Below are 17,249 nucleotides of genomic sequence, written 5' to 3'. Positions count from 1 at the left end.
CGGGGACCGGGCTCCTGGACTGCAGCAGACCGGCTGCTCTAGTCCCCAGAGCAGCGGTGAGGCAGGCGGCCGGGGCGCGGTCAGGGAGCCCTTGGAGGGCAGGTGTGGGGAGTGGTTCCCGGCTCTGCGATTCTGGAGCGTCCTGCGGGGTGGGAGATGGTCCGTCTTGTGGAAAGGGCCCGCGGTCAAGCTGTGTCTCAGTCTGCCTTGTTTGTGTGCTTGAGTGGTCTGACCTTGGCTGTACGTGTTCGTTTTTTAATTGTGCAGTTTAGGCACCGAAAATAGGTGGTTTCCACCTTAGGTTTTAATTTTTTTATGGAAAAGCTTGGTAAGTTTCGTTTTTGTTTCCAGAGCACCCATTGGTATTCATCTTTCAGAAATCTTAGAATTTGAACTTCATTAAAATTACCGGGGCTAATTATTATTAGCATGCTTTCTAGAACAAACCATCTCTCCTTTTCTTTGTGGTCAGATTATTTTCTCAGCACGTGAATGTGCAGGCATCTGGATCCTGGCTCCATAATGACTTGCACTTTTGAAAGTTGTCTGAGGAATGAGACAATCTAAAACTGAAATCCTACCTCATTCTTGTATTTATAAACTGGTGTGTGTCTGAATCCTTCAACGTGTCATATATTCCTCGTGCAGAAGTCTAAGGGGAGACTGACTTGTAAGCACCTGCTGCATGAGCATGAATTGGGCGTAAGTCCCAGCCCAGGTCACTTGGTAGGAGGGCTTGCTTCCGAGTGATTATTAGGAGTTAATTTGACATATGTTTGTTTATTTATTTTATTTTATTTTATTTTTTTTTTTTTAAAGATTTATTTATTTATTTATACAAGCACTGGGTACAGTCAGAAGCGCGGGAGGGTGAGAGAATTCACCAGAGCCAGAGCGGGGAGCAGAGCAGGCAGAAGGACCGAAGTACACTGCTGAGGGGAGCAGCGGGCGGCAGGAGAGGTCTGCGCGCCATGTGGGACCCTCCTCCGGTGGCCGGGGAGCAGCCGGGGATCGAACCGGCGCGGCAGAGGCTGCGGGCAGCTTCGCAACCCAGCGCTCAACCGCTGCGCCACCGGGGAGACCTGTTTATTTATTTTAAAGATTTATGTATGCATCCAAGAGCTGGAGTGTAGGCCAGAGATGCGGGGGCGTGAGAGGATTCATCAGAGACAGAGTGAGGAGCAGAACAGGCAGATCCACTGAAATTCATTGCTGAGGGGAGCAGCAGGGAAACAGGAGAGGTCTACTGCGCCATGTGGGTCAACTCCTTGGGGGGGGTGTCGAACTCATGCCTCAGTGGCTGCCTATGTTGGCTAAACTTAACCCCTTGCGCCACCAGGGAGGCCGACATTTGTATATTTAATCAGTTATGATCATCTAGTAAATTAAAGTGAAAAGGTAGAATTGCATGTTAATATGGAAAACAAATCTAAATTATTTAAGCTGAATAAGGACCACAGGCAACAGTGAAGTTGTATAATTTATCTAATGAACAGGGGAAAGTGCTTCAGTTTTCTCCCCCTCTTTTTTTAAGAAAGAATTTTCTGTGCTTGTTTCAGCAGCACAAATACTAAAATCAGAACAATATATTCATAGAAAGAATTTTCCAAAATCTTGTAATTGAATTCAGAATTCTCTTTAAACATGAAGGTCAATCTTTTTATCAATTTTTGATTATCTCAGCTAATACAGACCCTTTTTTTTTTTTTTTTTTGGTCAAAGTATAACAGTCCTTAAAGTATAAAATAAAGGTTGCAAATTTAGCAGTGTATTTTGATGGTGAAGAATTGAAGAGTTGGCAGAAAGGGGAATGTTAAATTATTGCTCCTCATTGTAAAAAGAGAATGCCCCTTTTCTGTAATCCTTGGCCTAAAGGGAATTAATTTCTTCACGGTGTACTTGTGGAATCATGCCCAGTAGATGCTGGTCACAGGCATTTTGCTGATGGTTTTTTTGGTACTGCATTTTATGCACCAAAAGTGCGTTTGGGGCTGTTGAGTCCCCTGGAGAGGTTGGTGGGAAGCGGGAATGGGCCGGGTGCTCCTGTGCTGCTGTTGGGGCTGGAGGTCCTGGGACTTGACTCTGAGCCCCAGCTAGTGACCTCTCGGTCGCTCTGGCCAGTTGGGATTGGATGCTTTTTGTTTTTTTTCACACCCTGGTCTCATAGCCTGGGCATTTGTCTCCAAGACTGAAGACAACCACTGCCTTTAGTCAATGGCTTCATTTAATCCCGCCTTCTAGCCTTTCCTGAGATTTGGGGTGTAGGCAATAGAGATAGCACGAGACCAGGATGGGAAAGAAAGCTGGGGTTTGCCATGGGACTCAGCTTACTGGAGAGAGTCACGGGGAATGTTTTTGTGGATTTAAAACTCTTTTCTGAGGATGAAGAAACATAAAGGGTTGATGGCTAAAATGTATTCATCTGTCTTTGGCTTAGGGCCCCCCGCGCGCGCGCCCCCCCCCCCCCCCAGTGGTTCACAAAATGGTTAATGAGTGAATGGGAAGAGTTTTGTGACCTGGCACTATCTTGATGGTCTTGGAACACAAGACCAGGAGTCCCTGAACCTGGGTTCTGACGTCCTGTTGTGGCGCTCTGGGCAGGACAGCCCATCGCACCCGGGAGCCAGCCTGGCGCAGAAGTGTGGCTTTTGCTCAGGGAGGAAAGCAGCCAAGGCTTATTAATTAAAAAGTAAAGGTGGGAGGAGATTCTGTTCATCAGCATCATAGAGTATCAGGCTGGGAGCAGTGGGCAGGATAGAGTTAGTCTCGCCACCTCTGCTGTGAGGAAGTCTGAAGGACCCAGTCAGTCAGGAAAAAAAAATGTTTTAAGGAAGAGCCTGAAATCTGAAAACGAATTTCTCTCTTCAACTCCTTGGTATCTGGGAAAAGAGTATTTGTTTTCATTTCATATCAGTTAAATCTTTTGTATTTGTACCAACCTTAAACAGTATTAAGTTCCTTGGCATTAATAACTTTAGTTTTTTAATTCATTTTTTCCCCCTAAAGTAGCACAATGTGGCATTGACTGACTGTCTTCATGTTCCTAACAGTGTTGCAATTGGAAATCTTCAGGTTGCAGAGAAAACTGGGACTTTGTCCCCAAGGTCTCAGCTTTGCACTGGAGCAGGGAGTGGCCAAGGCAGAGAAGTCAGTTCTCCCTCAGAAGGCTGGAGAATGGACATGGGGATGGCAGGGGAAAAACTAAATAAAGCACTGCATGAGGTGACGGAGGCAGCAGTAGAGTGCTCTGCCAGGATGATGTGTTAGGGTGGTAGGGGTTTGAAAGGCCAAGATGAAAGCTAAGAGTCAGGAACATGTAATGAGCGACTTAATGGTGTGTGGGGGCTAAAGGACAGGGCCTGCGGCCTTTGCTGGACTCGCAGTGACCTGCCCCGGCTGGGAGTGTGGCTAGACAAGCCTCTGGAGGGCGGGCGAGGGCGCGGCCATGGAGCAGGCGCAGGGTGGCCTCCCGCTCCCATTTGCCAGTTTACCAGACGAATGAGAAAACTCCATCTAGTGAGGCCAGGAGGTGAGTCTTGGGGTAACTGAACGTGCATCCGTTATTTTAATACTTCATTAAACAAAGCATAACGCTCTAATTCACAGTGCAGCAGTGAGATCACCCAGAGCCTGAACTACGTCCAAGTCCTTAAACAGAAGTAGACAAAGATTAGTGCTAGATGACATTTTGAACATCTCTGGAAATTTGTTAAACTCTAGCGTCTACCCCAGAAGTGCCCACAGGCTGCAGCCATGTGCAGGGGGACTTGCGGCAGCTGAGCTCCCAGGCCTCGGAGCCCTGCTCTGGGTGCTGCCTTTAGTGGACACTGTCAGCCACTTGTGACCAGGCGCTTTGGCAGCATCAGGACACTGATTCACACCTCACTGAAAGTGATAACCCCTGATAAAACACTCACTGTGTTGGATGTGGCTTCTAACTAGACAGGATTCCTAGCCTCTATTATTAAATTCCTCTGAAAATTTTTAAATGTTTCTGCAGAAGTAGACTGTTAAAATATTGTTATTTGGAAGATATTTGTTGTTTATAACAATATACAGAGTGGCCAAAAGGTTAACTCATTTGATGGCAGTTTGTAAAGCAGTGTCTTGGCTTCCTTAACTTCATAACGGGGTGGGGGGGGGGCGGAGGGGGCGGGGGTGATGCTCAAACTTCAATCCAAGATGTAGTCTGTGACTGATAATAACGACTTCCGTAGTCTTCCAAGGAAGTTAGAATCTGGCAGAGCAGCAGAGGGCACATCCCGCCTGCCTCCGTGTCGAGGGTTCCGTCATGGGGTGTGCCTTCCTCAGCCCCAGCCTCTGCTGCATTGCAGTGTCCCTGGCGCAGCCTGGAACCCAGCCAGTCCCTGGGCTGCCCGCCTTAGCAAGAGCAGGCACCGTGGCTGGATGCTGCTGTGGTTGCCGTATTTTCTGTGTGATTTTATTTGTAGAGATGACTGAATCTACCTGAGTGGAAGAAATTATTCTGTTAGCATACCACATTTTGTTAATGTCAGTAATTTCCTTTGGTGATTTTAGAATGGTACTTTTATTTCCTATGTAGTGTTTGGGTGTTTTTTCATGACATACTTTATATAAATCGTCAGCAGCATTATGGCCTCTTCAGAAAATTGAGACACGAGCCCTGCTAGGCCCCCGCCCTGCTAGCAGTGTTAGTTTGGGAATATTTCCTTGTGCCTCTTGTCCATGTGCTTGCAGTGGCAGATCGCAGCTGTGTGTGCTTGGTTCTGGGCAGTGTGACTTAGCTTGTGCTAAATCCTTGTTTCTGTTAGAAAGCAGTTGATTCATTTGTATCTCTGTGTTTTAGTTATTTTTTAAAAAACAGCTAGAAAGTAGCTGGCATTCTAGAATGAATGCCTCCCTAAAATTATGCCAGTTTTGGAAGTTACATTCTTGATAGAAGTACCAACCTTTTATACTTCTAGAATGAATTTTGTATTCGTCTCATCAAATATAAAATACTAATTAAAACGAATGAGGCAAATAGCTTTTGATCTAACCCTGTACTCGCAGACTTCATAATTTCTGGTATTTAAAGAAACCTTATAGACCTAATTCAGTGTCCTACCTGTTTTACATATCACGAATTTTACATATCCCAGAGGAAGAAAAATGAATTTCCCAGGGTCTCTCTGTAAGTCTGCTGTCTTCAAGGGAAGCAGCTGCACCTAGTGTTTTCGGGCAGCCCTCAGTCATTTTTGCGAATGCAGCTATTCCATGTGATGTGACACTGCAAAGACAATCTGAGTAGGTTTTGGCATCTAGTGGGTTAGTACTAGATCTAGAAATTTGCATTATTTCCCATTCTCGCAACATTTTTGTTTGAAATTTTCAATTTTGATTTTTAACTCTTTGGAAACTTGGTTTGTTTGCACCCTGCGCTTCCTGGCTGTTACGCGCCAGCGAGCTTTCAAAGACTACTGCGCAGGGGCTTGCTGCATGGACACCACAGGGCCCGCCTCCGAGGGTTCAGTGGGGTGGTTGCTGCCGTCCTACAGGCCGCTGGTGCTGGGAGAGCAGACGGAGGCCGCGACCTTTGGATCACAGGCTTCCGAATCCTCCCTTGAACCTTTTCCACCTCCTGTCTGGGGGCTGTTTCTCACCTTCCTTACCTGGGAAAGTAGGGACTTAGTGGCGCCAAGCCCTTAGCGCTGTCCTCAGGGCCAGAGGAATGAATGACAAATTCTTAGTAAAATGCCTATCTCATGCTAAGACTTCTGTGCTTGGAGCAGAGGTTCCTCCTGGGATGGAGCGGGGAGTACTGGCTACGGGGCACTGCGCTGCACCTTCTGGGCTGGGCCCTGGCTGTGCCGGTGCATTCTGACTTGCAGACCGGGAAATGAGACACAGACGCTAAGGACTTTGCCCAGGACCACGTGGCAGACAAGTGCCTCATCACAGGTCAGGGGAAATGGTCGGAGGACAAACTAGATGGGCCACGTGGCAGGAGTTTCAGTGTCAGATTGGAGTGGGCTGAGGCCAGTCTCTTACACTTGGTTTATTAAAAATGCCATGAATTTGTTTTTTTTTAATTATTTATACAAGAACCGGGGTACAGGCCAGATGTGTGGGCGGATGAGAGGATTCACCACAGTTAGAGCAGGAAGCAGAACAGGCAGACTGATGAAATACACTGCTGAGGGGAGCAGCGGGTGAGACAGGAGAGTTCTGCTCACCATGTGGGTAGCTCCGAGGTTGACAGGAATCGAACTGGCACTGCAGAGGCTGTGGACAGCTTCACAGTGTGGTGCTCAACCGCCTACGCCACCACCAGGGAGGCCCAGCACCGCTGTGAATTTGATCAAGTATTTATTATGATTTGTAGAGGACGTTGGTGATGAAGGAGAAGAGGAGAAGGAATTCATTTCCTATAACATCAACATCGACATTCACTATGGAGTGAAGTCCAACAGGTGAGTGTGCAAGTGCGTAGTCCCACCACTCCCCTGTGGGGATCCACTGGCAGTCGCGGCCCTTCAGCCCAAACATTAAGAAAACACTCAAAAGATGTCTGCTCTTTAAATTCAGTATGTTATCTTTGATTTCATGTGTTCAAATTAAAAGGATTCTGAGTCGATGTAAAATGTAAAGTATGTTTATTGCCACACCACAGCAACCTTGTTGGATTTGAGTCCGTGTACTTGACATGGCTGATGGTGCTGGCAGGTTGGTCTGGATTTCTACTACTCTCATAACGGGAAGCCTTCTTAGCATTCTTTTCAGGATAAATCCCGGAAGGTAGTGGTACTGGTTCAGAGACAGTGCAGCATTAAAGCTTTTAATGTATATTACCACTTCCCCACCTTCCAGAAAAGTTGTGCCAGTTTACACTCCTGTGACATATCTGAATTTAAATACTTGTAAATGTTATCATTGAATCTGCATTGGCTTTCTTACACTTTATAATAAGTAGGTTTGCGTTTACAAGAGTTGCCTGAATAGCAAATAGAACTCCCAGGTATCAATTAGCATTTGCTACATTCACATAATATTTTTCCTGAATCATTTGAGTGTTGGTTATGACAGCACACCCCTTTGCCCAAAATACTTCAGTATCTTTCTTTAGAACAAGAACATTCCTGTTGATGGCCTCAGAATAATTTTCAGATGCAGGAAGCAGTGGGGTATGTTGCTATAGGCGTAGATGTGCTTGATTATTTCAGTAGTGTCACTGATAGTCATCACACGTGACCGGCACCCAGCGGTCACTGCTGGTTTCCTGTCTCTACTTCAGCCTTTCTGTGTCTGTCATGGCGTTGCTCGATAAGTTCAGACCAGTAATCTTAGGCAACATCCTTCGATTGGGTTTGTCTGGTATTTTTCCTTGATTAGATTCAGCTGTGCATTCTGGGCAGCACTGCTGTTGGGACTGTTCCTTCTCAGCGTAGTTCATCAGTAAGCTCCATCACTCTCTAGAAAATATGAAGTATTGTGTATAAAGTACTCGCCTGGGAATTAGAAAATCCAAACACTAGTTTTCTGCACCTGTTCTGTGTGAGAAATGGCAGTAGGTATGCAGAGAAGTAAAACCAGGCAAAGAAGCTTGTGGCCTTGGGGGAAGGAAGACCAGCAGATAGGCAACTAAGTATAATACTTGGCAAAATTCTAAAGGTGTGACCTACTATGAAACATGGAGCTTGGGAGGATTGCTTGAGATCAGGGAAGTGCCTGTGCAAGAAGTGTGCTGGTGCTGGGCTTGAGGGTCACTGGAACTTCTCAAGCAGAGACACAAAAGCTCATGGCACCTTTAGAGAAAGGGGCATGCATCTTACTGATTGCGTGTGGGGAGAGGGTATAGGGTGGGTGATGAAACTGGAGGAGTTGGTTAGGCCAGGCTGTGGGGAGCCTGGTGTACCCTCTTGTCACTTTAACCTGTAGGTGACTTGTGTTTATTCAAGCTGGTTGTGACTGAGTGCCATAAGTGCTGCGCAGATGAGTATAGGGTTGGAGTGCCTCACAGCTGTAACTCACGGTTGCTGAGGAGGTTAGCTTTCGTGAGGCCAGAATTATGAGCTCAATCTGCGTATGAGATAAATGAGCTAGCCTGTTGCATGGGCCACGTGCTGTGGCTGTAACCTGGGCCCCATAACTCTCACGAGTGAGTAAAAGAAAGGTACAAAATATATTTCACTAATAGAAAGCAACTCTTCAGTAATATGATCTTTAAATTAAAACATTCAAACATTATATATTCATGTGCAACACAGAAAAAGCTACAGTTACTAAGATTGATTAGGAATGAGACGCTAATTTCTTCTTTTTTTAAAGATTTATTTATTATGCATACAAGAACTGGGGTATAGACCAGAGATGCGGGGGTGAGAGGATTCACCAGAGACAGAGTGGGGAGCACAGCAGGTGGAGCCATTGAAATCCACTGCTGAGGGGAGCAGCAGGGAGACGGGAGGTCTGCTGTGGCCTGTTGCACTGACTGCCAATACCTTGATAGCACTGTGTCTTTAACCCCTGCGCCACCAGGGAGGCCCTCTAATTTCTTCTTTTGCTTTCTTTTAGCTTGGCATTCATTAAGCGGACTCCAGTAATTGATGCAGACAAACCAGTATCTTCTCAGCTCCGAGTTCTCACTCTCAGTGAAGACTCGCCTTATGAAACCCTGCATTCTTTCATTAGCAATGCGGTGGCTCCTTTTTTCAAGTCCTATATCAGAGAGTCTGGCAAGGCAGACAGGTAAAATCCATTTTTCCCTGCATTGATCTGAATGTTATATTTCATTTAATGTTCACAAGGAGGAAGACGGAAGATGATGTAAAATTCAGGATTCAGAAGGGTAAAGCTGAGAAACCAAGTCTTTAAATCTTTTGTGTTAATCAGATGTATATTAACAATATTTGATAAACCTGAAATAATGGATCCTCTTTGGGGGCCACTTGTACGCTAATATTTGAGGTTTTCCTTATCTCTTTAGGGATGGTGATAAAATGGCTCCTTCAGTTGAGAAAAAGATCGCAGAACTTGAAATGGGGCTCCTTCACTTGCAGCAGAATATTGAAATCCCAGAGATCAGCCTGCCCATCCATCCAATTATTACAAACGTGGCAAAGCAGTGTTACGAGCGTGGAGAAAAGCCAAAAGTCACAGACTTTGGAGATAAGGTTGAAGACCCAACTTTTCTCAATCAGTTACAGTCTGGAGTTAACCGCTGGATCCGGGAAATTCAGAAAGTAAGAGGGCGGCCTTGGCATCCTGGTGGGGAACACCTTGCCCCAGACTCCGCGAGGAGGCTGCCTGAGAGGTGTGGGTGGGGAGGATGAGTGGTGGCAGCTACAGCCCCTCCCTGTGGGCGTGGGATGTCAACAGAGAACTCCAGTGTGAGCCTAGGTGGGAAGTCAGGGTGTCAGGGGGTTGCTTAGTGTTAGCCCCGGGGGGAGTGTTCATATCAGCTGTTTTATACTTTGGTTTCAGATTAAATCACTCAGAACTTACAGGGAAGGAAATCTACTGGAACATGGGCATTACACTGTAATGCATGTGTTGTGGTTCATGATACTCTGTCTTGGTTTAGATAGCGAACACTCTTAAATGTTATTTTATCTTTTTTTTTTTTAAGATTATTTATGTATATAAGAGCTGGGGTACAGGCCAGAGATGTGGGGGGTGAGAGGATTCACCCGAGACAGAGTGGGGAACAGAACAGGCAGATTGACTGAAGTACACTGCTAAGGGGAGCAGCGGGCATGACAGGAGAGGTCTGCTGTGCCATGTGGGTTGCTCCCTGGCTGCTGGGGACTGAACTCGTGCTGCAGAGGCTGCGATTGCTTCATGGTGTGGTGCTTAACCCCTTGCGCCACCTGGGAGGCCCCCTTAAATGTTATTTTATCTTTCAAGGTGACCAAACTTGATCGCGATCCTGCATCAGGAACTGCCTTACAGGAAATTAGCTTTTGGCTAAACTTGGAACGTGCATTATACCGCATCCAGGAGAAACGAGAGAGCCCAGAAGTTCTCCTCACTCTGGATATCTTGAAGCACGGCAAGCGTTTCCACGCCACCGTCAGCTTCGACACGGACACAGGTGACTACTCGGACTAATAGTCTGTCGGTGATCTGACCTTGCTTTTGTGTGGTCTTACTGATAATTTAGATGCAAATTACCAGATGCAGTCTTTCCTCTCTCCTCCCGTGCACCTTGTCTCCTCTTTCCCTCTGTTTTAGGTAATGAAATGATTTTCCCATAAACCTGCCTTTCCCTTCAAGGGCTTTAAGACCATAAGTCAGTTTCTAGGCCTGGTAGAGAGGCCTGGAGTTCCTCCCGGCTCTCAGTGGCTTAGTTCCTTCAGCAGGTTGTGCTCTTTTACTCAAAGTCAAGTGTTTGTTTGAGAATCCAGGCAGGAATATGGTATTGAGTAAAGCAGAAGTTGTTTGCCCATAAGACTGGGGGTGGAAGCTGGTAGATACTCTCTCTTCCCTTTATACCTGCTGTTGCCCCCCATTCTTGGCCAGCCTGCCTGTTTTGGAAAGTGGTCAAAATAAATGCCGTTTTCTGAATGGGCAAGTGTGAATGGTGTCACCTTTAAACATACTAGGCACACGTGTGCTTGACTGAGCCATTGTGGTTGCACATCGGTCCCCACAGGAAGCGTGAGTCCTTCAGGCTGCAGTGGGGGATTGTGTTCTCTCCTTCCCCGTCCAAAAAAGATGTGCCACAGTGTGGACATCGGAGGAGACTCCAGGTTGCTTTGCATTCACTAATGCCGATGTGTATACCTTGGTTTGTTTTTCTTTTTAATAACTTTGAAATCTTTCCTAGTACTTTTTTTTTTTTTTTAAGATTTTATTTATTTATACAACCACTGGGTACAGTCAGAAGTGCAGGGGGGTGAGAGAATTATCCAGAGCCAGAGCGGGAAGCAGAACAGGCAGAGTGACAAAATACACTGCTGAGGGGAGCAGCAGGCAGCAGGAGAGGTCTGTGAGCCATGTGGGACCCTCACCCGGCAGCCAGGGATCGAACCGGCGCTGCAGAGGCTGCGGGCAGCTTCGCAACCCAGCACTCAACCGCTGCACCACCAAGGAGGCCCCTACTTCTTTTTTTTTTTTTTTAAATAATGCCAGAGAAAGTAAAAAAGAAAAATAGCTCTCAGGTGTGTGCGTGATTCCATGTCCATAACATTCTCTGCTAACTTGATCCCTGGGAATAAAAATTGAATTTTCTAAAAGACAATAGAATTTCTGTTTTTCTAAGCTTCACTGTTAACCACTGGCCACTTTAGATAATAGGCAAAGCAAAATATGGACTCTGGGCCCGCCATCCACATCCATTGGACTGTGTAGGGTGACTCATGTCCTTAGAACAGCAAAAATGAGACCCCACTAGAGCCTTCCTGTTAATATGTTTGTTTTTTCAAATGTCATAAACATTTTTCTGTTGCTGAATCTTTTGCAACATCGAAATGTCCCATTGTGAGGGTGTATTTCCTTTGCTTATACATTACTGGCCTGTAAGATCCCCTTCGGTTGTGCACCTGCTGTGAAATCTGTTTCTCTTGGTCTAGGGCTCAAACAGGCCTTGGAAACGGTGAATGACTACAACCCTCTGATGAAGGATTTTCCTCTCAACGACCTGCTGTCTGCCACTGAGCTGGACAAGATAAGGCAGGCACTGGTTGCGATTTTCACCCATTTGAGAAAGATCCGAAACACAAAATATCCCATTCAGAGAGCATTACGTTTGGTGGAGGCAATTTCCAGAGACTTGAGTTCTCAGTTACTCAAAGTGTTGGGCACTAGAAAGTTGATGCATGTTGCTTATGAAGAATTTGAAAAAGTAAGTTTCAATATATCAGAAAACCAACCTTGGGTCCTTGGGGTGAGAATATGCTTTAATAATAAGCTTTCTTTCTTAAATTGTATCCTAGGTTATGGTAGCATGCTTTGAAGTTTTTCAGACTTGGGATGACGAATATGAGAAACTTCAGGTGTTACTGAGAGACATTGTCAAAAGAAAAAGGGAAGAAAACCTGAAGATGGTGTGGCGGATCAACCCTGCCCACAGGAAGCTGCAGGCTCGCCTCGACCAGATGAGGAAATTCAGACGCCAGCACGAGCAGCTGAGAGCTGTCATTGTCAGGGTCCTGAGGCCTCAGGTGTGACTCTGGGCAGGAGAGGCCCAGATGCGGGGTTTCTTTTTTTTTTTTTTTTCCTTTCTTTTTAAAGATTTATTTATTTATTTATTTATTTAAACATACATACATACATACAAGCACTGGGTACAGTCAGAAGGGCGGGAGGGTGAGAGAATTCACCAGAGCCAGAGCGGGGAACAGAACAGGCAGAAGGACCGAAGTACACTGCTGAGGGGATCAGTGGCGCGGCAGGAGAGGTCTGTGTACCATGTGGGGCCCTCACCGGCGGCCAGGGATTGAACCAGCACTGCAGAGGCCGTGGGCAGCTTCGCAGCCCAGTGCTCAACTGCTGCGCCACTGGGGAGGCCCCCAGATGCAGGGTTTCTGTGCCTGTACCCCTCCCCCCTTTTTAGAGTTGGAATTAACCTTTCATTTTGTACTATTACAGTGCTCCATCTTCTTCCTGTTGCTGTCATCTTTAAGATCGGACAGCTCTGTTCTATTATGTCACTCCAAATCTTGTTTTACACCCATTCTTCCCTGCCCCCCAATTTCATGATCCCTAGAGCCAGACTCCCTGGGTTTTGAATCCTAATTCTACCATTTAACTAGTTATGTGACATACACACATTCCATAATCTATTGCATATGCCTGAGATTTACTGAAAGAATTAAACGACTCCTTTTTTTCCTTAGTTCACCTTTCTCTTTCTTATTGGTGCTTTTCTTCCCTTAAAAAACCCAGTCCAGGAATAAAAGGTGGATTGATGTACGCAGGTAGAGGAATTGATAAATGGATAAATAGATAATAAAGCCAATATATGGCAGGTATTGATACTAGCATTGGCTGAATATTATTCATGGGCTCACGGTGGGGTGTGTGGGTGTTCAGTCTATGATCTTCCAAACTTCTGTAGTTTGGAATTTTCTATCAAAGTGTGTTAGATCCGGGGGATAAGGCAGGGTAGGAACCTGCTCTCTGGTGGTTTCCCTCCCTGGGTGCCTGCCATTGGGGTCAGTTGTAGTGACTCGAGGGAGTCTTTGGACTTGGCGTGTACTTTATTAATCAGGGGTGTGTGCGTTCGCGTGCCCTAAATGTTGGCCTGCCCTATCACACGTGAGGCATTTGGGACTAGTGCTGATTCCTCTAGCTTTCCTTAACTCTTCCTGCTTTGATAGCATTTTTTAAAAGATCATTGTGTGTTTTCCTTTGTTTGTAAATCATGTGGCATGCAGCTTTTATATTAGTACATTTTTTTAAATTAAACTTTTATTTTCTAACACTGTTGTTCATTTTTGTACGATAGTTGGTGTCTCCGCACAGGAGTAGTCGCATAAATCGCCCCTGGCCACAGCACCTGTGAGCCATCACCACAGTCCCTTGTGTGCTTCCCTCCTGCTTTGACCCCCCCACCCCTGCATTCCCCCTCTGGGTGCCCCCGATCTTTATTTGCCTGCAAAGTTTGTCCCTTCTTTACCCTTTGTTCAGTTTCCCTGTATTCCTCCTATAAATGAAACCACCCGATGTTTTTCTTTTTCCTTCTGAATTCTTTCATGGTAGCAGTAACATCTGCACTGGACTTGTGTGTCCTCACGGTGCTCTGTCTGCGTGGGGGCCACTCCGCCTTCACGGAATTGCTGCCGCAGCTGGACACAGGGCTGCCACTTGCTGTTTGTGTCCTGCTGACCTCACTTTCCTCTGTGCCTCTGCTGCCTTCTTCCGTGTCAGTTTTAGTGTTATTCTGATTCCTCTCTAGGCTAGTGGCTGTGTCTGCTGACTTCTGATAAAATGGGAGGCCCTCATAGCAGCATCGCTCTGTGTCCCCCTGCTTGCACATGCAGCCAGGGAAAACATGCTGGTTAGCTGTCCACACACGTATGTGTGTGTTATAAATCTAATGCCATGTTGTAAGTTCTGTTGTGTATTTTTTTAATTTTGATTTCTCCCATAACCATAGGCTCTTGTTCTCACTAATTGGGACCACCATACATCCTGGCTAGCCCAGGAGAGCTTTGTTATGGGGAAAAATCAGGCTGTAGGCCAGAGGAGCAGGGATGAAAGAATTCATCAGAGAGTGGAGTGCAGGAAAGGCAGATTTATTGAAAATCTGCACAGGAGCAAAGGGTGAGATTGGAGATAGCATCTGTGCCTGTAAGTTCTATATAAAACACAAAAATATATTTTTGTAAATTTTCTAGTTCTTCCCATTCTTTCCTATGGATCTGAGTTACTGTCTGGTGTCTTCTCCCTTTAAGGGGATTTTTTTTTAGTATTTCTTGTCCCATAGGTTGGCTGGCAACGTATTACTTCATTTTTTAATCAGAAAATATGTTTTGCTTTCCTATTTGAGGGAGAGTTTCAATAAATAGAGAATTCTTGGTTGATAGCAAGTTGTAAGTCTCCCCAGACTTCATTTTTGCAGGGCTCCTTGGGGTCTTCTGTGTGTGTCTAGTTTCTCAGTTTCTCTCTCATTTCCAGATACTCCCCTTGGAAATGTTCTGCTCCCACAGCAACACTGCAGGTTTTTGCAGGTGTGAGTTGGAGGTGGGGGCACCTCGAGGCCAGAAGGGCCATCAGTTGGCCATCCTCACTGGACAGTAGTACTTTGTGGGAAGTAAAGATGTCTCAAGTCCCGGCTGGTTTTGTTTTCCATTGTGGTGAAATTTGTTAAGTTGTAACCAGCACGCTTTCCCCGGTTGCATGTGCTGTTCGTTAATCATTTTATCTAGTTTTTGTCTTCAGAATGTTTTTAATGAATAAAATGCACAGGCTTGCAGAGAAAGTTGTTAGCAATTTTGATGTTATGATATAATCTATGTGTTCTCCAGAAACACATAAAATAGCAAGATCACACACTGGGCCTGATGCCAGCATTCTGAAGCAGCGATATGTATAAACATGCTCTCGAGATAGGCATCTCACAGCTGCAAAGTAGGGGTGTGTGCTGGGGCAGAGTCATGGAATTGCAGAAAACTGACTGTTCTGCGTGCTCATAATTGCAAGAAATGCTAAGTTTCAGTTAGGGGTTAGTGAAAATGATTATTTCCTCCAAACAAATCCACCCACTGTTGGAATTTCACCCAAGGCACCTGTGTACCCCACGTCACCCTGCCTAGCTTTGTAACTGGGGTGTGGGCCCGAGGTGCCGTGGACTATAACTCTTCCTGGGACACAGGTCCCACGTCTGCTCCATTCTTCCCCGGTAGCGTGTAGAGAACTGAACGGTTGTTTCTTCTTTATATTTCTTCTTTGTTGTAGCTCTTGTCCCTCTGGTGTGGCGCTTCCATGGTTACAACCTAAAGTTTTAAAAAATCAAAAGGGAAGATCACTCTGCTGGCTACTAAGTTACAGCTAGCACCTCTGAGAAATACCTGAGAACCCAGGTTTTAACACATAATTTTAACTTTTTTTTTTTTTAAGATTTATTTATTTATTTATACAAGCACTGGGTACAATCAGAAGCACAGGAGGGTGAGAGAATTCACCAGAGCCAGAGTGGGGAACAGAACAGGCAAACCGATGAAATACACTGCTGAGGGGAGCAGCGGGCACGGCAGGAGAGGTCTGTCGCTCCATGTGGGACCCTCACTGGCGGCCGGGGATCGCACCAGTGCTACAGAGGCTGCGGGCAGCCCCGTAGCCCAGCACTCAACTGCTGCACCGCCAGGGGAGGCCCTATTCTAACTTCTTAAGCAATGAAGCCGGATTGTCAGATCTTTACGGTGCGCAGTGAAAATAGACACCATAGTATTTCACTTGGTTTTACTGAGTTGTGGTTTATAACTAAAAGTTACAGACCTAATTAGCTGAGTCCTAATTTGTGTGGCACGTGCTGCTGGTGTGCAGCAAAATAAAAATACCTGCTTGGTTCGCCTTTTTTACAAATCCTTCTCTTCTAGGTCACGGCTGTTGCACAGCAGAACCAGGGGGAGGTACCTGAGCCCCAGGACATGAAAGTAGCTGAGGTTCTCTTTGATGCTGCTGACGCTAATGCTATCGAGGAAGTGAACCTTGCTTACGAGAACGTCAAGGAGGTGGATGGGCTCGACGTTTCCAAAGAAGGCACAGAAGCGTGGGAGGCTGCGATGAAGAGGTACGACGAGAGGATTGACAGGGTGGAGACCCGCATCACCGCCCGCCTTCGAGACCAGCTGGGCACAGCCAAGAATGCCAACGAGATGTTCAGGATCTTCTCCAGGTTCAATGCCCTATTTGTCAGGCCTCACATCCGTGGGGCCATCCGTGAATACCAGACCCAGCTCATCCAGCGTGTGAAAGACGACATCGAGTCTCTTCACGACAAGTTCAAGGTCCAGTACCCACAAAGCCAGGCGTGTAAGATGAGCCATGTGCGGGACCTGCCGCCTGTGTCGGGGTCCATCATCTGGGCAAAGCAGATTGACAGGCAGCTGACTGCCTACATGAAGCGTGTGGAGGACGTTTTGGGCAAGGGCTGGGAGAACCATGTGGAAGGGCAGAAGCTGAAGCAGGACGGAGACAGTTTCCGCATGAAGCTCAACACTCAGGAGATATTCGACGACTGGGCCAGGAAGGTGCAGCAGCGCAACCTTGGCGTCTCGGGGCGCATCTTCACCATCGAGAGCACGCGGGTTCGGGGCCGCACGGGAAATGTCCTGAAGCTGAAAGTGAACTTCCTGCCCGAGATCATCACACTTTCCAAAGAAGTACGGAACCTCAAGTGGCTTGGTTTCCGCGTCCCGCTGGCGATTGTGAACAAGGCGCACCAGGCCAACCAGCTGTACCCGTTCGCCATCTCACTGATCGAAAGTGTGCGCACTTATGAGCGGACCTGCGAGAAGGTGGAGGAGCGAAACACCATTTCCCTTCTGGTGGCTGGCTTGAAGAAGGAAGTGCAGGCACTGATCGCCGAGGGCATTGCCTTGGTGTGGGAGTCCTACAAACTCGACCCCTATGTGCAGCGCTTAGCAGAGACTGTTTTCAACTTCCAGGAGAAGGTGAGTTGCATCCTGGCGCGCAGCGGCAGTGAGTTGAATAGATGGTGGTGGGCTCAGCGATGCCTTCGTCCTCCGGTTGGAGTCCCAAGTAGCTGATGCTGCCAAAGGCCCGTCGGCTGAGTGCTTCACACTCTGGGCTCTTTGGTGGCATTGGGGCTTCTGGGAGAT

The 17,249-nt window shown here is 46.7% G+C and overlaps 1 protein-coding gene across 1 annotated transcript in view; it reads left to right on the top strand.

Annotated features, from left to right (window-relative positions):
• Window positions 1-17,249, top strand: part of DYNC1H1 (dynein cytoplasmic 1 heavy chain 1) — a gene marked incomplete at its 5' end in the record, with an annotated part of 61,360 nt that overhangs the window by 919 nt on the left and 43,192 nt on the right. Inside the window, 7 exons of the mRNA XM_084239855.1 lie at window positions 6,347-6,434; window positions 8,536-8,709; window positions 8,948-9,203; window positions 9,868-10,054; window positions 11,535-11,806; window positions 11,898-12,125; window positions 16,005-17,081. Coding sequence (XP_084095981.1) covers window positions 6,347-6,434; window positions 8,536-8,709; window positions 8,948-9,203; window positions 9,868-10,054; window positions 11,535-11,806; window positions 11,898-12,125; window positions 16,005-17,081 — 2,282 coding nt within the window. The remainder of the gene's footprint in view (window positions 1-6,346; window positions 6,435-8,535; window positions 8,710-8,947; window positions 9,204-9,867; window positions 10,055-11,534; window positions 11,807-11,897; window positions 12,126-16,004; window positions 17,082-17,249) is intronic.

The sequence above is a fragment of the Talpa europaea genome, assembly GCF_964194135.1.
Source record: "Talpa europaea genome assembly, chromosome: 8".
NCBI lineage: Eukaryota > Metazoa > Chordata > Mammalia > Eulipotyphla > Talpidae > Talpa > Talpa europaea.
Note: the sequence above shows the minus strand (reverse complement) of the source record. Positions and strands in the feature narration are given on the sequence as shown.